The 21,998-nt window shown below is 48.1% G+C and overlaps 1 protein-coding gene across 11 annotated transcripts in view; it reads right to left on the reverse strand.

The window, feature by feature from the left end:
- The window catches only part of CTIF (cap binding complex dependent translation initiation factor), a 331,164-nt gene that overhangs the window by 217,978 nt on the left and 91,188 nt on the right, over positions 1-21,998 (reverse strand). For 10 of the 11 annotated variants that reach the window (XM_007974079.3, XM_007974078.3, XM_007974077.3 and 7 more), the window contains one exon: positions 12,226-12,297. The exons of the other annotated variant lie outside the window; for it this stretch is intronic. In XM_007974079.3, the coding sequence (XP_007972270.2) occupies positions 12,226-12,297 (72 nt within the window). The remainder of the gene's footprint in view (positions 1-12,225; positions 12,298-21,998) is intronic. 11 annotated transcript variants of the gene reach the window in all.

Below are 21,998 nucleotides of genomic sequence, written 5' to 3' on the forward strand. Positions count from 1 at the left end.
ACTCCTCTCAGGCTCTCAGGCGCAAACTAAAGCACACTTTGAGAATGGCTGGATCTGCTCAGAGAGAAACTAAGGGGGAAAGCACAAGGGGAGGTGGCAGGGGGCAGAACCCAAGGAGAAACAGGCCTATCTTGGCAAGTGTGTGTGTGTGTGTGTGTGTGTGTGTGTGTGTGTGTGTGTGTTCAGAACCAAGGACAGCTCCCCAGATGCAGCTGGGAAAGGGGGAAATAGACCCCCATGGGCCTTTGAAGCAGGAGAACAGCAGGGCAGAGTCCAGCAGAGACAGCTTTCTGGGTGGCACTAAAGCTGAGTTTGGGAGGGAAAGGCCATTCCTTTCATGCTAGGACATCTGCGTCTGTCTGTCCATCCTGTCTTTTCCCCCGTGCTCCATCTGTCTTTGAATTAAGACCCAAAGGTCAGAGAGAGATAGGAGACAACAATGATGCCTGTGGTCGAGTATATTTCTCCTAGGCCAACACTCTGCCCACTCTCAGCTAATTAGGGTTGTGATTTAGGTTTTAAATGGGCCATGCTATTTGAGCCTGTCCTGGACAGGGCCACACCAGAGGCCATTTCTGGCTGGCTGCCTGTCCAACACCCGCTGAAATAATGGGATCCTCCTCAACTGTCCCCAGCTCCTGCCAGGGAAAGGCTTCCAGGAGATGGGGAAAATCAACACTCCCCATTCCAACACCGTCCCATCCTCAAAGTCTGCCTCACAAGGAGGGCTTCTTTGAACTCCCCAGGCCCCAAAGATCTGTCCTTTTCTGCCAGTACCAGACTCAGAACTAAAGAAGGTCATGACAGGAGAGGGCTGAGAGATCATCTGGTCTGGGGAGTGACCTAGGAGTCCTGCAGAGATGTTCTAAGAGCCATGAGGCGGGCAGTTGGGGGAGAAAGCAGGCAGGACTCCTCCCCTTGCCCCCCCAAAATGGTTCTGTCCCTGTACTGTTTCTGTGTGGAATCTCCCTGTAAGGTTCTGAGGAAACAAAAATACTTTTTACAAATTACTTTTTGTCTTTTTAAATTACAATTTTTATACTTTTTACAAATTATACTTTTTATTTTTAGATGGTTGTAGATTCATATATACTTGTAAAAAGTAATACAAAGAGACCCCTTGTGCCCTATATGCAGTTTCCCTCCATGAGGAAATTATAGTTCAATGCCACAATGTAACTTGTCTCTTCATCCTCTTAATAGGATCCTTCCCAGAGCAAAAGTTTAATTATGATGAAGTTCAATTTAGCATCTCCGGGTATCAACACTGATACAGTGGAGACACAGAACACTACCACCATCACAAGGCTGCCCCTTACAGCCATGTCCACTTTCCTCCTGCCCCTAGCCCTTCCCTCATCCTGGCAACCACAAACCTCCTCCCCGTTTCTATTACTTTGCCCTCTCAAGAATGTTACATAAATGGAATTGCAGAGTGTGCGACTTTGGAGGACTGGCTTTTTGAAAATCACTCAGCATGATTTCCGGAGACTCCTCCAGGCTGCTGCATCATCACTCGCTCATTCCTTCTCATTGCTCCGTGTTTAACCATTCACCTGCTGAAGATCCCCTGAGCTGCTTCTAGGTTTCTGCCTATTGTGAACAAAGCTGCTATAAACAGTTGAGTACAAGTTTTTGTGTGAACATAAGTTTTCATTTCTCTAGGATAAACACCCAGGAGTGCAACTGCTCAATCAAATCATACGGTACTTGCAGGTTTGGGGTTTTGTTTTTTTTTTTTTAAATCGCCAAACTGTTTTCCAGAATGGCTATACCATTCTACATCCCCACTATAACTGTAGGAGTGATTCAGTTTCTCTGCATTCTCACCAGCATTGGGCACTGTCATTTCATTTTTCTTTTCTTTTTTATTTTTATTTATTTATTTATTTTGAGACAGGGTCTCGCTGTTACCCAGGCTGGAGTACAGTGGTGTGATCACAGCTCACCGCAACCTCCACCTCCCAGGCTCAAGTGATCCTCCTACCTCAGCCTTCTGAGTAGCTGGGACCACAGGTGTGTGCCACTATGCATAACTAATGTTTATATTTTTTGTTGGGATGGTGTTTCACCATGTTGCCCAGGCTGGTCTCGAACTGGCCTTAGATGATCCACCTGCCTTGGCCTCCCAAAATGTTGAGATTACAGGCATGAGCCACTGCTCTTGGCCGTCACTTTTTTCTTTTTTTTTTTTAATACTGCCAAATTGAAGTGGACATTGTCACTTAAAAAAAAAATTATTTTAACCATTCTGATTGGAGTGTAGTGATGTCTTGTTGGGGTTTTAATTTGTGTCTCTGTCATGGCTAATGATGTTGCATACCTTTTTGTGTGCTTATCTGCCATCTGTACATCACCTTCAGGGAAAAAATGTCTTCAGTGAAAAATGTCGCTTTACTTTGTCCATTTTCTAATTGGATTGTTTTTTAATGATGAGTTTTGAGAGTTCTTTATATATTCTAAATACAAGTCCTTTGTCAGATATATTTTGCAAATATTTTCTCCCTCTCTGAAACTTGTCTCTTCATGCTCTTAATAGGGTCCTTCCCAGAGCAAAAGTTTAATGACGATAAAGTCCAGTTTAGCATCTTGGTGTTGACATCCATTGATTGTTTATTTCAGTCAGTTTGTCTGTGGTATGACAAATGATTTTTAATTGAAATCAAGACATTTTCATGTTAGTTCATGAGACAGTCATATTTAAACCTTCTGCTTTAACTGCGTTTCATGGTACCACTCTGGCAGAGGAAAAGGGAAGGGGATAGCTTCATTATTGCTAGGCAGAAGTGGAAGTCCAGGTTGCCCACTCAACCTCCTCTGATGCCCCAGGGGTGCTCGCTGTCACTGCCGGATGGAGGTGGGAGTTCCGGATCCCCATGTGGTCCCCTCTGACACTGCAGTGGGGCTGGACTCATCACCCCTGGGCATCTATGCAGTCCGACTCACTCTTTCTGACACCACCCCAGCAGGAAGGAGAGGGACACTTCGATACTGCCCAGTGGGGGTGCAAGTCAGGTTCCTGCTGCCTCCAGTGACACCACAGGGTGTGGGTAGGAGCCTTCTCACCAGTTGGGGATGAAAGTCGCAGCTCCCCACTGGCCTTCTCTGACACTACTCTGTTAGGGGATTGGAGCCCCTCTTCTAGTCCAGTAGGGGTGGAATCTGAGCTCCCACTCGGTCTTGGCTGGGATGGATGGGGGTGGGGATGTTTTCTGTGGTGTTTGGCTGGGGTAGAGCAGTTAATGTCTAAAAGTTTTCTGTCGGACCGGGCGCTGTGGCTCATGCCTGTAATCCCAGCACTTTGGGAGGCTGAGGCGAGTGGATCACAAGGCGGGTGGATCACGAGGTCAGGAGTTCGAGACCAGTATGGCCAACATGGTGAAACCCCTTCTCTACTAAAAATACAAAAATTAGCTGGGTGTGGAGGTGCGTGCCTGTAATCCCAGCTATTTGGGAGGCTGAGGCAGGAGAATCGCTTTAACCTGGGAGGTGGAGTTTGCAGCGAGCCAAGATTGCGCCATTGCACTCCAGCCTAGGCGACAGGGTGAGACTCCATCTCAAAAAAAAAAAAAAAAAAAAAAAAAAAAAAAAAAAAAAAAGGTTTTCTGTCTTGCTGGGTCTTTTTCTATAATTTTCCTTCTTTTCTATCCTATATTTTTCTATCTTTTCTTAGTCCGTTTCCTGCAGAGAGCAGCTTTTTATTATTATTTTTTGCCTGTGTCCATTAGCATTTCCTAGTGCCAAGTGTGGGACACATGAGGCAAAAAGAAAACAAGCTTCTCACTGTGTCATTCTCAGGTCCTGGGCACCCTAGTGGGTCTGCCTTCTTCCCTCCACCTCTCCGGGTCTTCTTATGTTCATTTTATACAGAATGTCTTGGGTTGTTAGTTGTATTTAGCGGGAGAAATATGGACAAGAACATCTATTGCATTTTCCAGAAGCAGATGTTTAGGTCTATATTTTTAACAAGACATTTTGATGGCCTTACGTCTAGTTCACCTCCTCATTTTATAGAGTAGAAACTGAGGCTGCAGTGAGATAATGTATCTTATCCATGATCCAATAGTAAGTTTGGATTCAATAGCATGTTGGAAGCACAGTCCAGGCTGAAAACACATCTCCTAAACCTGGGTGCCATGCTGCTTCCACGACAGCATGGCGGCTCCCCCTTTGCCTGTATGTCTCACCTCTCCTGCTAGAATGCAAGGCCCTGTGCAGACACCAGGCTACTCCTCCCCGTATTCACATGCTGCCATCTCCTCCAAAATGGCTTATTTCCCTAAGCAGATTCTAGCTTCCCTGATTGCAGAGACCAGGTCATGTGGCTCAGAATGTATACAGCAAGCACCCAATGCATGGCTGCTGATGGTTCTCCCTATAGGAGCCAGTTGTCAGCATTGTTTAGTAAGTGTGGCATCCTGTTCCTCCAAGTGAGCTGCAGCCAGAAGGCACTTCGAGGATAGGGACAGATGGCATTTTCTGAAAGACAGACACACACACTGGTGAGCACAGAGGTTGTGCCATGTTTGGTTCTGGGAGGAATGTTAAGAGGAATCACAGCGCACACTTCTAGTGCTCCTGGGCATGTGACCCAGGTCCAAAGGACCATCGTGTCATGTCCCAGACATCTTCGCACTGCAGCTTGAGCGTCTGTCCTCTCCATTCTACCCTCTACGCAAACAGTCACCATGGCTACGTTCCTCACCATCCCAGTGCCCAGTGCCCAGCCTGGAGTACAGCAGCCCTCAGTGATGACTGGCTGATTGGAGCTGATCAATAGGCGAAAGAACAAACAGATAAACAAAGGAATGACCCAACCACAGCAAAGGCAATTCCTCATGCAGGAATGAGGATATTTAGCTCAAAAAAGACTTGCCATGCTAGGCTGCTGAGGAAAGTCAGTATGCAAACGACACAAGCAAAATAGTTTAAAACAAAAAACAAAAAACAAAAAACCATCAGCTGAAGCAACGAGAAGGGGGCTTGCGGCTGAATCAAAGAATGATCTTTTTTATTAATTGAGCTGCCCAACTGTGCTGAGATGCCTTCTGAAGCAGTGAGCTCCCTGTTACTGGAAATACCTCATGGTGGGGAGCTGGATCAGGTGACCTCTGAGCTTCCTACCACCTGAGAACCCATGATGTCTTCAGAATTCACTGGAGGCCTTAAACTCCAGTGCAAGAGAGTTTGTTGGGGCTCAGAAAACAATATCCCAAAATGAAGGCCTCAGAAGCAGCCTCAGAAGCAAAAGTCTTTCTCTGACTTTCTGCCCTCCTGCCTCTCAGTCTCAGTCTCACTCTTCAGTCTCACTCTCCCCTGAAGCTAGCCATAGAAGTTAGACTCCCTCTTCCCCTCCATGAGAAACCACAGCTTCTTTCTCCCAAAGCCAGCCATGAAACCTAAAGATAGAGCTCTAATTCTCCCTCTGCCTTTCTTTGTGAAAACTGGCCATAAATAAATAATCTCATCTGCTTTGTTTGATTATAGGTTATGCCACCCATTCCAGAGAGGGTCCTGCCCCAACTCAGAAGGAAGGAATGCTGCACAGAGAGGCCAAGGACAGTCGAGACAGACAGGCCTTGCTCTGTTTCCCCATTTTGTCTATTAGCATGAGATCATGCCCTTTTCGTACAATCCCATTTCTACAACTGTCCATACTTTGTTTAACTTAACCATAAAAATAGACAATTTCCCCTGTATCTTTGGGTCTTCATTCTGCAGCCTCCCATGTATACATGTTAAATAAATGTGTCTGCCTTTTCTCTTATTAATCTGCCTTTTGCAAGTTGATTTTTCAGCAAATCTTCAGAGATCCAGGGATTACCCTAGGCCCCCACAAGTTTAATCCTTGAGTTCCATCAAGGATTTGATGTGGTGAAGAAGATGAGGGAAAGAAAAGGTCAGCCCCAGCCTCTGGGAAGCTTCTACTAGAGATAGGGCATGTGACATCATTCTAGCCAGTCACCAAATAGTTCTGGTTCCCCCTATTCCAGGCACAGAGTAGCGCTGTACTTCTCAACGTGCTTATGGTTGGATGAGGCCACATGACCCGTTCTGGGCAACAAGCTTAGAGTGGAAGTGACAAGTGTTGTAGCTAGGCTGGAGCCCTGAACTGCCAATGCATGATCCTCCAGAGTTCCTTTTTCTCTGTCATGACAACTGGTTAAAATTGAACTGTACCACCAAGCTGTGCCCTGGTTGTTTAATGTTACTGAGATTTGGGGTTGTTTGTTACTGCAGCATTACCTAGGCTATCCTGACTGATACAGGGGAACAGACTTTGCCTGTATGGAACACCAGAGAAAGATACAAGATAAAAAGTTCAAGGCACACAGCAGGGGCTGGGTTGGACAGAGCTTCCAACATCTGAACCTACACACAGACCCCTCTGCATTCACCATTCTCAGCCCCCCACTTCAGTAACACCCAATACGATCCATCTCCTCTAGCTGTGCTGCCTTCTATTACCCTAACATCCCAACATTGTGCCCTATTCAACCTCTGATAACATCATGTCTTCTCTCTTCATCTTCTTCTCTCTTCCCTTCCATCTAGTCAAACATCCTACCCATTCTCAAAGGCAAAGGTCAGTCCTCATGTCCTGCAAGACACCTCCCTACCCACAGAGACCAACTGGACCACTCTTTGGAATCACCGCAGTTCTTGTGGCCAGGATGACATCTCTTTGGGGCTCTTACGTGTATGTTGTCATCTTGTCCTGTGTAAACTAGTTTTTACCCTACAAACTGGCAGTAATCCAGAAGCTCCCACTCATACTCATCTGCTGGGCTCACAGCAGGGGCTCAATAAATATGAACCAAACAGACAGCAGCACATGAACCTGGTATTTCTTATATATCCAAGGAAGTGCTAAAAAATGTAGACACTTTTACTAAGATATTGTTTGCACTAATGATTTTTTAAAATTAGCACAGAATAAAATCCTATAGTTACTAAAGGGTAGCAAGTTGACTGGCAGAAAACTCCTTCTACCTTTTTCTGGGGCCAGAGGTAATCAGTATATTTGAAGGTCTCCTCCACCTACCATCTGGTACCCCCTGGGTCAGAGTCAATGTTGGTGCCCAAATAGCTGGCTTGAAGGTTGGCACAGGTATCAGGGGATAGGGAACAGTGGAGAAGTTAGGAAGACCCAGGCCTGCTGTGGCAGTGATTTGGATCCAGTTGGGCATTTCATGGAGTTACAGAATGCAAACAGAGATTTCTGGAGAGACTCTAAGAAGTCTGTGTCATTGTTTTGCAGAAGAGGTGCTTGGAGCCAGTGTCACTCGTGGGTCAACACCTAGTTCTCCTGGCCCTTGGGACAAGGCTCTTTGACTCTCTTTATGCTTCAGTTTGCTACAGGGCATCAGGCTGAAACAAGAGAGTACCCTTCACTTATTCCAGGGAATGTTGGGATCATAGGCCCTCAGCCAAGACTCAAAGTCATCATTTGTGTCACACCCCCATCTTTCCCAGGGCTTCATGTGAACCTGCCTGATAAGGAGTCGTGCTCATCAGGTTCCTAGCAAAGATTTCATCACCTTGCTCAACAGCCAACACGGTGGGCCAAGTCCTTCCGTCAAAGGAAGTCCTTCCCAAGGTCTAATCAGAGGCTCTGCTGTTGTGGCGCATATTAATTTCCTGTCCTTGGCACACCCGTGCAGATGGAAAACAGCTGCTCACTCCTTACCCCATACAACCTTTCCTATGCCTTTGGTTTCTTTCCTGAATTCTAAATCTCATGCCAGCACCTTGAAAAGCCTTCTGAATGTACTGCTGCTGCAGTCTCTCATTTCAGCAATCCCTACACATTTCCCCTATTACAATGAAAAGCTGGAAATTTCTGACATCCTAACTAAATGACTAGGTGACGGACGGGTCTTTTGGGAAGAGGATGCCAGGATGTCAGGCAATCCCAAATACAGCTGAATCCCAGTTGCCGGCAGCTGGTCGGCCTCTTCTGAACTATCTGTAGCCCTTTTTTTGCTCTACACTCTCTGGGCTCTCTTCCCCCTCCCTTGTGGGACCCGGTCTCCTCTGGGTTGCCCACACTTTCTGCCTCTGAAAGGGTTCAGAAAAAGCAAGGTTTTCTCATTGACATTAGCTAAAAAAACAAACAGGATGAGGCTGGAAGCCTGCTAAGGATGAATCAATCATCCCAGTGTATGACTAATCTGCAAATGGGGCCGCATCTGGGCCCTGGTTGCAGGGCATGGTCTGTGGCCCACCACCCAGAGGCTGTTTGGCAGAATGCAGGGGCTCTGCATCTTCCTGCCAATCTTACTTTTGACATGCGCAGCCAACGCGGTCAGTCAAGAGGAGCACCAGAGCAGCCAGCCACCCCATCTCCACGTAGCCTCAGTTTCTCCCTGAAACTAACTGTCTCCATGGGTAAAAATGGATTAGCCGTGCTCTCCCATCATCGTGATGGCCCCAGAAAGCTCATCAAAGTTGGTGTGACGGAGGAAAAGGGCCCACTAGGGAATGACTGCATGGACTGAGCCTGGGCCAACTCAGTGCAGTCTCAGGCATCACTATTGAGTGTCCACTGAGTACAAGGCCCTAGGCCAGAAGTGGCTGAGGAAGTAGAGCCAGCCCCGACTCCCATCTTAGGGTTGACTAGCTGGCTGAAGCACAGGCAGGTGTGCGTGGAACAGCTTGGCAGCAGCATGAGTCAGTGTGAGGGTGTCTGCCTGGGCACGTGGGTGTAGCGAGGAGCCAGCCGGGGTGCTCATGGGTGGTGTCCCTGAGAGCTGGTCCTGTGTTCTTGCCTCTGGTGGGCCAGGCTAAAGGGAGCCTTGAAGGATGAGGGGAATAGCAGCATCCCATCACAGTAGCAAAGGCACCCTTCAGTGGGCAGCTGCCTGGGTCCTTCTCCATCAGAGAGCCCCTGCACGACAGGGGTGACAAGGACACTGCCACAGGCCAGCTACGTGCGGCTTTCCTTGGGGTGCGGTCACTCAAAGGACGCTGCCCAGGTTTGATCCCTCCAGTAGGGGGCATCAGGAGATGGCTGCTTCATGGGCAGAAATCAGAGGTTCCTGGGAAGGAAACTCAGGTGGGTGTCCCCACAGGCGGACGCATGGACGTGGGCATGAGCCACCATGGGCCACGTGGCCAAGGGCAACACTCTAGAGAGGGCAGAGCAGTGAGAAGCAAGGAGCTGGCCCCCACACTGTTGGGCTACCATACCAGCCCTGAATGCCCATCCAGGCTGGTGGCAAGAGAAAAATAAAGGTTCCTCTTGTTTATGCCATGCTGTTGTTTGTACCTAATAAATTCATTCTCTGATGTCTAAAAATAAAGCCTGTCATCACTGAACCAAGGTGCTGCTGACCATGGGAGACCTCATGTAAATTCAGGCCCACAGATGCTCCTGCCTCCCCGTGCAGTACCCAGGTCTGAACCTTGGCCATCCATCCAGGAGATGCAGCTACCCCTCACCTCCTCTGTGCACCTGCCCAGGTTTCTAAACTCCAGGCCACTCCCTGGGCCCCATCTCGTGTCCTGCAGGGGGCATCTGTTTTACACCTGTGTCTTGTCCTTTTCACTTAGCAGTGCTGCCCTTGAAGGCAGGTCCCTGGCTTCAAGCCCACCTGGAGCTTAGCACCAGGCCCCTGCAAACACTCCTGGTTGACAAATCTCTAAGAAATCCCTCCTGAAAGACCCTCTCCAATCTTCAGAGGTTTCCTTGGCTGTAAGCAACTTCACACAGCACAGGTGGTGCATCCCATGCCAGACTCAGGCAAACCCAGCATTCTGACTGAGCCTTCCCTTCTGTCCCAGCTGGCTCTCCAGGCATGGCCATTGCAGACTCTGCACCCAAGACCAACACAGCACCAGGCACACATGGCTGTGGCAGCGGGTGTCCCTCAGTGGCCCAGCCCCTCTTCCACTTCTTGGAAGTAGACATCTCTCCGTCTTCCCTCCGAGATGATCAGGCGGCCACCGCAGGTCAGGGGTGATGGGAATGCCAGTGCTCCTGTGGCTGTAGGAGGTCCCTCCCACAAAACCTTGCCTCTGGGCATGTCAGGTGATTAGGTGGGGTTCTATGCAGAGACCCTGCTGTCCACCCTCCTTGGGCACCTCCCCTATAATGAACCTATGTCTCAGTTTCACCTGCCAAGAAAGGATTTAATATGAGCTTTTCACAACTTCATTTTTAAGTTGAGTTATATTTCATTTTGTCAAACACTGCCTACCCCGAGTCAACTGCTCAGCTGCTTCCTGAAGGTGGGATTGGGGTAAGCCTTGTGGTGTCAGGGTGCCTGGGGCAGGGACAAGCCCATACCTAACCCCACCCCACAAGCCCCCAGCCCTGTTCCATGGGCCCATATTATCTGGCGAACCCCCACACAACCTCCTGCAGGTGGGGAAGGCAGACCCGAGAGGACAGGGGTGGGTGGGGAGGTGAGGCAGATGAGGGGAGAAAACGTGGAGAACCCTTCCTCGCGCCCTGGAGACTCTGTCAGGAGTGATGTGGAGAAGGGGATCAGAAGGGAAAGGCAGCAGACAGGCCCCCAAAAAGATGGTAAAGGGGAGAGGAAAAAGGACCCTTCCTTGGAAGATTCCAGAACCAGACCCCTGCTGACCAAATAACAGAGAGCTCTCAGGGACAAACCTCTTATTCCCTATCTAAGAGCTTCAAGCCCTCCCTGAAAGTCTCTGCCTGGTGCTTGAGTCCCCAGATCCAAGTTCACAACTGCTGCTGAAGAGTGAGGGGAACTCCATTTAGGAGACCCTAGAATAATTGGCAGGAGCAAGACAGTGCCCCTGAGGAGCAGGGCCTAGACCAAAAGCTAGGGGGTCAGGGAGTATAACACGGGGTCCCAGGCAGGGAGGCAGCAGAGACAAAGGCACCCCCTAGAAGGTCACCTTCTGCAGCTGGGCAAGGTAGCAGTGCCATACGGGGTGGAGGGCAGACAAGTGGCACCTCCGGGGGACTCAGTTTCCTCATCTGCAAATGGCACGGAGATGTTAGAAGGACCCTCAGAGGCCATCGAGACTCCTTCTGGGTTTTATGTGAGGAAGCTGAGACCCAAGGGGAAAGAGTTTATCACCAAGTTTGCGGCAGAACAAAAACAAGACTCCAGGTCTCCCATTACCCCCAACCCCTGGGGCTCTTATTATGGCCTCCTTCTTAAGAAACAATTGAACACACAAGCAAATCTTGTCATGTGAAAGAACCATCCTGGGCAGCCATCCCCCTACACCATGGGGCAGCCACGCCCTGCAGCCTAAGAAATATCTAGAACCAAGGCCACTGACCAGCTTCCCTTGGCACAGAATAGAGGAGTTGGGTGAATCTGCCAGGGGACCGAAGCTGAACATGATTAAGTGGATCGAAACTGAACATGAGCAAGTAGGCCTGGGGCAACCCATGACTGCAGCGGCTCTGAAACCGGGCATGGCCCCTCACAGGAGCCAGCAGGGGCTCTGTCCGCTTTCTGGACAGGCACAGTCTGAGGCTGAACTCGGGATGGGGACACATGGTTTTTTCAGCCTCTAATCCCACAGGCTCCTGCAGGCAGGGATGAGGTATCAGTGAGAACAGCTGGACCACCAGAGGGTGTGGGGAAGGGCCTGGGTGTCACCAGGGCAGCTCTCAAACAGCAGCTGCCCCCCTTCCCTCCCAGCCACGCAACCCACCCACGAGCCTCTCAGGACCTCACGGCAAGCAGCAGGGAAAAAGGTGGCAGGCTCCAGTGGGGTCCCAGGACTGTTGGTTGGCTGGAGGGATGGACAAGTCTCTGACAGCTCCCCCACACGCTGCCCCTCCCAGGCCTTCTGCAGATCTGGAGCAGAAGTGACATCCAAAGCACCTTCCAGCATCAAAATGCTGAGTCCCATTGTTTGTGGGGCCACAATGTCGGTGCCTGAACCCTCAGTGCAGTCATTTGACTGCCGTGTAATATTCCACTCTAAGGATGGATCCCAAGGCACCTCTTCATTCTCCTCAGCAAACATCTGGGCTGCTTCCAGATGTGTGTTAGTATATAGAATGCAGTCACTAAAAAAGAAATCTCATCAATCAATGAGTTTTGGGGAGTGCCTGTGGGCAGGGGGTTAGGGAGGGCTTTCCAGGGGAGAGATGCACCCTCCCCTCTCCCACCTCTCTGCACTCTCCATGTCACCACCCCTCAGGAGCCACTGTGGGCTGGCCCAGGAACCCAGGCAGACAAGACATAGGATACCCCCAGACAGAGCGAAGAGCTGGTTCCCTACCTGCTGTGGGGGGGCTCGCCCTCGGGAGAAGGAACAGCTGCTGTCCAGCGGTTCGCTGCAGTCCGCTGTCCACTGCAGAGCAGAAAGGAGCGATCAGTGATGGCAGGACAGCCAGGCCCATGCTCACTCTGCCAGGCTGCAGGAATTGTGCCCCGGCCTTCCCCATTAGCATGAGTGTGGAATCCTAGTTGGTCATTTCAACCCAAATCTTTCTCAACCACCAGACCCAATTTGGCATCCTCAAGCTCCACATCAAGATGAAGCTTTGGCATCTGCTTGAGGGGGAGGCAAACTCACCTCCCCTCACCTGAGCCCAGCACAGTGACAAAGACTGGCTACATCCCAAAGTCAGCCAGACATGACGAAACTTATTGTGAGTTTGGTACCACCAGCACCACATTTGACCGTCTGACCTGGCTTCAGCCACACTAGCCCTCTATTACATCAAGGGTGTGGCCGGAGCTGGCAATGAGGCAGGTATGTGTGGGTCCTCCTAGAAGCCTAGCTCCAAAAGATGATGGGTTTGGCACCAGGAAAGAGCCCAACCTGGCCATCAGAAGCATGGCTCAGACAAGCCCTGCCACTCACATCCCCTAAGAACTCAGAGGGCTGCTGTGTCCTAAAGTGCGGTCTGACAACCATCTGCATGAGAGTCCCCAGAGTCCACAACATGGAGGTCCCTGGGCCCCAGCCTTTACCCACTGCTGAATTAGACTCTGTGAGGCCAGGGCCAGAGGATCAGTGTTTTGACGAGCTCCCCAACGGATGCATTGGGAGTTTGGGAGCCACAGAAATCCATGTGATCTCTCATGCTTCACTTTGTCATCTATAAACTGGGGAGAGCCATGCTGGGTGACTGGCTGGGAGGCTGGGACGAAGGACCTTTGTGAGCTATAAAAACACTGTATAGATACAATGCAGTAGCAGCCATATAGCCCTTCCTGTCAAATGCTATCCAGGTATACGGCAGTGTTTTTACTATTGTATTAAACGCTAGCTAGCCTCTGGAGCTGAAGTTGTTGAATACTGATCTTAACCTACACCCTGCATGATACATAAAGAGCAGAGGAGGGCCAGGCAGCTCACACTTGTAATTCAGCACTTTGGGAGGTCAAGGCAGGAGATCACTTGAGCCCAGGAGTTTGAGACCAGCCTGGGCAACATAGAGACACCTTGTCTCTACTAAAATAAAAACAAAAACTAGCCAGCTACGGTGGCATGCACTTGTTGTCCTAGCTACTTGGGAGGCTGAGGCTGGAGGATTGCTTAAGCCCAGGAGTTTAAGGTCATAGTGAGCTGTGATTGTGCCAATGCACAATGCTCTTAGGTAACAGAGCGAGCCTCAAAAAAAAAAAAAGAAAGAAAGAAAGAAAAGAAAAAAGAAAAAGAGAGAAAAAGAAGAAAAAGAAGGAAAGAGCAGAGGGAAGCCCAGTCTCTGCATGTTTGATGACATGGTCAAAGCTGTGAATGTGTGCCAATGCACTCCCGGCTTTCTAAAACCTTGGCTGGACGTGCCCTCCTGAGCATGGCTCAAGGGTATGACCTTTGTCCAGGATGAACGTTATTATTACAATGTTGTTGACACAGGCTGGGTGGAAGTGTGCCCTAGAGCAGCACCATCCAACTTAAACCAAATGAGAGTCACACGTAGAAACCGCAGGCAGAAGTTTGTTTTCTAGTAGCCAGATTTTAAAAAGAAACACGTAAAATTAAATGAAATAATATATTTTATTTAATCTAATACATCAAAATATTATCACTTCAACAGGTAATCAATATAAAAAGTTGTTGATGAGATATTTTACATTCTTCTTTCCATAGTGTTTCAGAAATCTACTTAAAGCACACTTCAGTTTGGATGAACAACATTTCAAGGGCTCCAAGAGCCACAGGTGGCCTGTGGCTACCATAAGGGGCAGTGAAGCCCTAGAGAAGTGGCAACGGTGTCAGAGGCACTCCTCGCCCATTCCCTTTCTTCGAGCCTCAGGTCGAGAGTTGGTACTAGCTACCTGAGGTTGCCATTCCCTGGGCTGTGTAGCTTCTCAGGTAGAAGTAATCAATTCTTTGGATTAAATTCCCTCTGCTTGGATCATTGCAGTCCCAAAGTATTTCCCCTAAGATATTTATTCATCATGGCTGGCGGTGGGGAGAGATAAATGAGAAACCATCAGATGCCAAGTGATCAAGGTTAATATCACCAGTAACAAAACGTATCTGCATCATGGACTCCCCAGTGTGGTGCGTCGAGACGGGCACATCACTTCTGGGGTATTCTTGACAAAAATGCACCCTCTCGACATAATCATGAGAAAACATCACACCACCCAAATTGATGAGCTTTCTACAGAAGCATTGACCAGAACTCTTCAAAAGTGTCAAGGTTGTAAAAGAAAAGAAAAGAAAAGAAAAGAAGACAAAGTATCAGATTGGAAAGGAATGAGGTGATGTGGCAATTACATGCAAATTTGGATCCTGGAACAGAAAAAGGACATTCATGGAACAACTGGTGAAATCTGAATAAAGCTTCTAGTTAAGAGCATTGTACCAATGTTAATTTCTTGCTTCTGATAATGGTTCTATAGTTATGTAAGGTTCATATTACGGCAAGGTGAGGGACAAGTGTTTGGGAACACCCTGTTCCATCCTGCACCTTGGCTATAAGTCTAAAATAGTTCCAAAACAAAAACTAATATATATGTATTCATACATACGTAAAATACATGCATACATAACTATAAGTATATATGTACATTTATTTATTTACTTACTGAGATGGAGGCTCATTCTGCTGCCCAGGCTGGAGTGCAGTGGTGCAATCTCAGTTCACTGCAACCTCCACCTCCCAGGTTCAAGCGATTCTCCTGCCTCAGCCTCCTGAGTAGCTGGGATTACAGGCATGTGCAACCATGCCCAGCTAATTGTTGTATTTTTAATAGAGACGGGGTTTCACCATGTTGGCCAGGCTGGTTTCAAACTCCTGACCTCAGGTGATCCACCCACCTTGGCCTCCCACGGTGCTGGGATTACAGGCATGAGCCACCATGTCTGGCCCACATTTTTAGAATAATGTATACAGATACACATAAACATATATGTATATGTATATACATACATATGTATAATGTTTAAAGTATTGTAACTATAATCTCTCTGCTTTATATATCGAAGTAGTTTCTGTATATACATACATATGTACAATGTTTAAAGTATTGTAACTATAATCCCTCTGCTTTATATATCGAAGTAGTTTCTGCTTCCCTGGTTGGAGCCTGGCTGACAGGTGGGGGACATCCAAGGCACACAGTGTCCACTGGCTGGAGGAAACACGAGGCCATGCTTGCACTCCTCATCCCATCCTAGGTGATCTCTCACAAAAAGACTTCTCCCCTTCCAGGCATCCTGAACATTTCAACCCCAGTTGTATAGTGCTGGTGTGATATTCCACAGCACGGTGATGCACGGGGGACACACCTCCTCTGGGGTCAGCACGGGCCCTGGCAGGATGGGGCCTCCTGATGGGCACGCGCAGAACAGACCCTGAGGCTTTGTGCACATCCATATACAACACTACCCTCCTTGGTGAGCTTTCCAAGCTCCAACGAGACTGCTCTGCCTTGTCCAAGGCCATCCTTAACTGTACATTTGCCAACCAAAAGCCACTTCCTGAGAGCCTTCTGTGTGGGGCCCTGAACACAGAGTGTCCCCACACAGGAGAGGTCAGATGACATGTCAAATAATAGCAATGAGAGGGCGGTGGGGACGGTGTGGCTGAGATGAAGAGTGTGCTCTCGGCAGGGGCCGTAAGGGAGGGAAAGCAGGCAACCCAGGGTGCCCAGAGAAGAGTGAGGTGCCCAAGAGAGGCAACAGGCTCAGTAGAACATGGCCTGCTTAGGGCAGACGGTGGCTGTCAGGCTAGAGAAGTCAGAGACACTTCCTCCATATGCATGGGCCGAAGATTTCTATTATGGGAGGCTGAACTGGCCTGGGGGAAGTGGGGAAGGAGGTCCCACATAGGGGTTCATCAGCAGTGGTGGTAGAGATGGAAATGAAGCAGTGGATTTCCGAGTGTGGAACAGAGGAGCAGCAGGCCAAGTGGGTGAGCTGTGCACAGGAAAGCCAGCAAGACGGCGGAGTCCACAGAGCCCCATTCCAGAGACCCAGCAAAACTGGAGACAGGCACAGCCCTCAGCAGGAGGAGGGACTGTGGTCCTGCGTGTGACTGTGTAAATGGGGAGGAGTGAGGTGTGAATGATCACACTGAGTACAGCAAGCTCTACCCATTGGGCTTGTGGGGCTCCATCTCCAACCCCAGCTCAGCAGTAGCCCCAGGGCAGCCTGTCCAGGGCTGCTGCCTGAATTCCCTCCATCAGAGACACGCTTCTTCCCTGGCCCTAAAGGCCCTCTGGGAGCCCTCCCTTCCCTGTTCCGAAGCTCCTCCCCATCCCTGCTGGGATTCTGCTCTCAACACCGGCTTCTTCTGTGGCAGGCACCGCCACCTCCTGCCTGCCATTTGCCTTCTCTGAGACACCGCCTAGAAAATTTCCAGAAATGGACCTCCCCAGAACCTGTCCTGATCTGTAGGAGATGAGTCAAGAATGAAGAAGAGCCCCACCTCTCCAGACCCGCTCCTCAGTCTGGGCCAGGGCTTGAAATCCCACACATTTCCCCTTCAAGGCAAACAGGCTTACAGCTTTGAGCCTCCTGAACCTGCAAGTCCTCTTGGGGGCAAAGGTGGTATCTTACTTGAAAAGGTCATCAAACAGAAAGGCGGGAAACGTGGGAAGTTTGCTAGATATGGGAACGATGAACATCAAATTCACAAGAGTGGTTTAAAGGCCTCAACCACAGCTATTATAATTCATATCTTAATTTAAAAACCTGGAACAAACATGACACAGGGTTAAGATTTAATAAACATGAGAGTACAGATGTTTATTCTCCACTCAAAATAGATGTGTATTTTACTCTTCTCTGTTATCAGTCCATCTCAAGTATTTCACAATAAAAAACAATTAAAATAAGCTATTTGTCATTTTACATCCCAGGATGGACAGTATTTGTTTTTTTTGTTTGTTTGTTTTGTTTTTTAAGATGGAGTCTCACTCTGGCCCAAGCTGGAGTGCAGTGGCATAATCTTGGCTCACTGCAACCTTCGCCTGTGGGGCTCAAGCAATTCTCCTGCCTCAGCCTCCCAAGTAGCCGGGACTACAGGCACGCACCACCACACCTGGTTAATTTTTTTGTATTTTTAGTAGAGACAGGGTTTCAACATGCTGCCCCAGATAGTCTCAAACTCCTGAGCTCAGACGATCCACCCGCCTCGGCCTCCCAAGTGCTAGGATTACAGGTGTGAGCCACCGCACCCAGCCAGTGTTTTATGAGCAGAGATTGGGAAAGATTGGGGAGACCCCAGGGTACTGAGCATTGGAGGAGGAGGAGAGAGAAGCAAGAAGCTCAGAGTGTGGGAGGCTGGAGGTGCTAAAGCTAAACCAGGACCCCTTTTCAGTGGTGCCTAAAACTCCCCCTACCAGACATCAAAGTATCTCATAAAGCTAGAGTCAAACCAGCATGTTGAACCAGTACAAGAATAAAAAAGCAGATTAACTGATAAAACTGCACCCATAAGCAAATTAATGTACAAATGGGAACCTCATATAGGATAAGGATTGTGTTTTAAATTGAGGGAAAGACTCATCAATAAATACATGGTATTGAGGCAACCACCCAGCCACTGAAAAAATAACCTTAGATATCTGCCTTGCACTATTCATGGAAAACACATTCCAAAGTGATTAAAATCTGAGATGCAAATTTTAAACTACATCAAAATTTCAAACTTCTATGTGACAAAAGAAATCATGAACAAATAGAGACAAGTGAGAAGCTACTTGCAAAATGCACAGTCATCCCCCCCTTTATCATTGAGGGATCCAATCCAAGATCCCCTAGTGGATGCCTGAAACCGTGGGTGGTAAAAAGCCCTACATCTGTTTGTGATCCTGTAACAGAGATGTCTGCTCAGTGACTCTGGGCTAGGCAGTGATGGGCAGGTAGAGGATAGAGACCGGAAATGCTGGACAAAGGGATGATTCATGTCCCGGGAGAGACAGCATGAGATTTCATCATACTGCTCGGAATGCCATACAATTTAAAATTTACAAACTGTTTATTTCTGGAATTTTTCATTTAACATTTTTGGACTGCAGTTGACCGCGGGTAACTAAAACCATGGAAAGCAAAACAGTGGATAAGGGGAGCCTACTGTGTAGCAAAGAATTAATCACCAGACTATATAAAGACTTCACTTAAATCTAGGCACTGTTCTAAGTCCATTGCACTTTTCATGGCTACCGTGGCACTCTTATCTTCTCTAATTAGCAAACATGGAGACTGAAGCACAGTGCGGTTAAGCAACTCACCCAGGAATACACAGTCAAAAAGTGGCAGAATGAGCAAAGGACAGAAATAGGTATCATTCAAAGAGCCAGGAAAAATGACTGATATTAAACACAATATGTAATCTTGGATTAGACAGAGATCACAGCCAATTTTTTTTTTGCTCTAAACAATATTACTGGGAAAACTGCTGAAAGATCTGTAGGTTTAATCACAGCATTCTATCAATGTTCATTTCCTATACTGTATCACGTCCTTGTTCCGAGGAAATACACACTGAAGTGTCAAGGGATACAGGGGCATCATGTCTGGAACTAACTCTCAAATGATTTAGAAAGAAGTTTTATATACAATTATATGTATAAATTATATATATCATAAGATATATTCAGAGAGAGTGTGTGGGTACAAATGTAGTAAGATGTTAATTGCATATGCAAGAATTGTTTGTACTATTATTGTAATTTCTATGTATATTTGAAATTATTTCAAAATGCAAAATTATTTTAAAGGTCATCTTACCCAGGGCTTCTTAACCAAGGGTGGTGTCAGACCACCCAGGGGGGATACTGGGAGTCCACATGCCAGGTCTTCCCCAGTGAATGCATGGGTGGTGGTGGAATGTGACCTCTGTGTGTAAAATCTGCCCAGGTGGGTGCTATACAATGCAACCAGGGCTCTCACCGATGCCTTCATTTCCCTGAAGGGGGACTTGAGGCTGAGGGGAAATGGCTTCCTCCCATTCTTGCAGGCCCCAGTCAGAATCCTGCCAGCCTGAAGACCCAGCTTCTCAAAGACAGGAGTGTGCGTGACAGCTTCCTTTATCCTGGGCACATGGGCTTCTTACTGACATGGGGAGGAGAACCAAGACCCAGAGGTGGGTGATATTCTGGAAAAGACCTGTGCTAAGAGGGACAGGAAGCTGCTGATGGCTGAGATTTGAGAGAGAGAGAGAGAGAGAGAGAGGCTTTTGCTCCCATCTTTTCAGAAACAACTTTCCTGTTGTAGAGAATGCTTGAGTGATTAGGAGCTTGAGTTCTTGAAGCAGAGAGTCCTGAGTTCAGATCCCAGCTCTGCCACTTACTGTATGACCTTGGGCAAATCGCTTCACCCCCAGGGCTAAGTTTCCTCCATCTGTAATAATAATAGATCTACCAATAGCAGAGAGGGTAAGTGGATGGCACATGGAGACAGGCTGCCTGTTTCAAACCCCAGTCTTGCCATGTACTTGCTGTGTGGCCTCAGGAAGCTTAAGTCAACCTCTCTATGCTTCAATTTCCTCCCTTGTAAAATGGTAATAATAACAGCATCTTCATAGAATCATCAAGACTAAATGAGTTAACATGTAAGAAACAATGCAAACAGTCTCCTTTGTTACTTCCTCTTCATCTCCCCAAATTCTTAAGTCAAGGCTCAATCTTTGATTCTCTCCTATAAACTTCCTCATTCCCTGGGCTTAAAACAGCATCCAAATATAAATCTCTAGCTCATTCTCCTCCACTGAACACCACCATTGTGCATCGGACTGGTGGACCAACATCTCCTCTAAGACGACTAATATTATCTTAAACCTTTCATGCCCAAACGGGACTCATGATCTTTGCCCCCCAAAGCTGCTCTTCCGGGGTCTTGCATAGCTCATTTCTACAAAGTCTATCCTATTTGCTCAGGCTAGAATCTTCAGGGTCAATCACAGTGTCAGCACCTTCCAGGCACACCTAGACTCTGAAGGCATCTCATCACCTCCAGTGACCACATGGCCCCAGTCTCCACTGCCTCTCCCCTGGGGCAAGGAGACGGCTTCTTGGTCTCTGCTTCCTCTCTTGCTGACCCCCCACCATAGCCTATTCTCTACATGGCATTCAAAGGGATCCATTCAACTGTGTGGCATGCCCCACACCAGAGCTTTGCCCTGGCCATTCCCTCTGCCTAACTCTTTCCCAGGTGGCCTCACTCTCATCTCCTTCAAATCCTCCCTCTGTTCCTCCCTCCCACCCTCCATTCCTCCCTCCCTCCCTCCCTTCCTACCCCCTCCCACTGCCACTCCCTCCTGTTTTCTTTCCTTTTCTCTCTGTTTTTTTGTTTTTGTTGTTGTTGTTGTTGTTGTCTGTTTGTTTTGAGACAGAGTCTCACTCTGTTGCCCAGGCTAGAGTGCAGTGGTGTGATCTCAGCTCACTGCAACCTCCAGGTCCCGGGCTCAGGTGATCCTCCCACCTCAGCCTCCACAGTAGCTGGGACCATAGGTGTGCACCATCACACCCAGCTAATTTTTGTATTTATAGTAGAGACTGTGTTTCACCATGTTGCCCAGGCTGGCCTCGAACTCCTGGGCTCAAGCAATCCACCTGTCTCAGACTTCCAAAGTGCTGGGATTACAGGCGTGAGCCACAGTGCCCAAATCCTCACTCCTAAGTGAGCCTTCCCCACTCACTTCCTGCCTCCCTCATGCATGCATCACCTTCTAACATCCCATTTCCTTCTCCCTCTATTGTCTGTCTTTCCCTGTGAGAAACTGAGACAGAGATCATGGTTGTTCTGTTCTTGACTTTGCCCCCTGAGCCTACAACAGAGCCTGAGTGGATAAATGTTAGCTTTCATTCTATTTATTTTACTACCTAGCATAAGAAAAGCAAATTTAAATAGTTACACTTTATGCTAAAAACCACCACAAAACAATGTCTAGGAGATCATTAAAACTTACAGATCATAAAACTTAAATGTATGCTAGAAGTACAACTTTATAAAATATGTTTAAAAAAATGATGCACAAAAATTACATTAGTTGTCATAAAATGATGGAGTTTTTTTTCCCATTTTTCACTTGTCTCAGTTTTTCCAGTTGCTACTTTCATAAAATAAAATGTTATCCTATTAAAAAATAATTGGTGGCCAGGCGTGGTGGCTCATGCCTGTAATCCCAGCACTTTGGGAGGCCGAGGGGGGTGGGTCCCTGAGGTCAGGAGTTCAAGACCAGTCTGGGCAACACGGCGAAACTCTGTCTTTACTAAAAATACAAAAAATTAGCCGGCCATGGTGGCAGGCACCTGTAATCCCAGCTACTCGGGAGGCTGAGGCAGGAGAATCACTTGAACCCGGGGGGCAAATGTTGCAGTGAGCCGAGATCACACCATTGCACTCCAGCCTCAGCAACAAGAGCAAAACTTCATCTAAAAAAAAAAAAATGGCCAGGTGCAGTGGCTCGTGCCTGTAATCCCAGCACTTTGGGAGGCCAAGGCGAGTGGATCACGAGTCAGGTGTTCGACACCAGCCTGGCCAACATAGTGAAACCCTGTCTCTACGAAAAATACAAAAAATTAGCCAGGCATGGTGGCACGTGCCTGTAATCCCAGCTACTTGGGAGACTGAGGCAGGAGAAT

This window comes from Chlorocebus sabaeus, chromosome 18 (assembly GCF_047675955.1).
Source record: "Chlorocebus sabaeus isolate Y175 chromosome 18, mChlSab1.0.hap1, whole genome shotgun sequence".
NCBI lineage: Eukaryota > Metazoa > Chordata > Mammalia > Primates > Cercopithecidae > Chlorocebus > Chlorocebus sabaeus.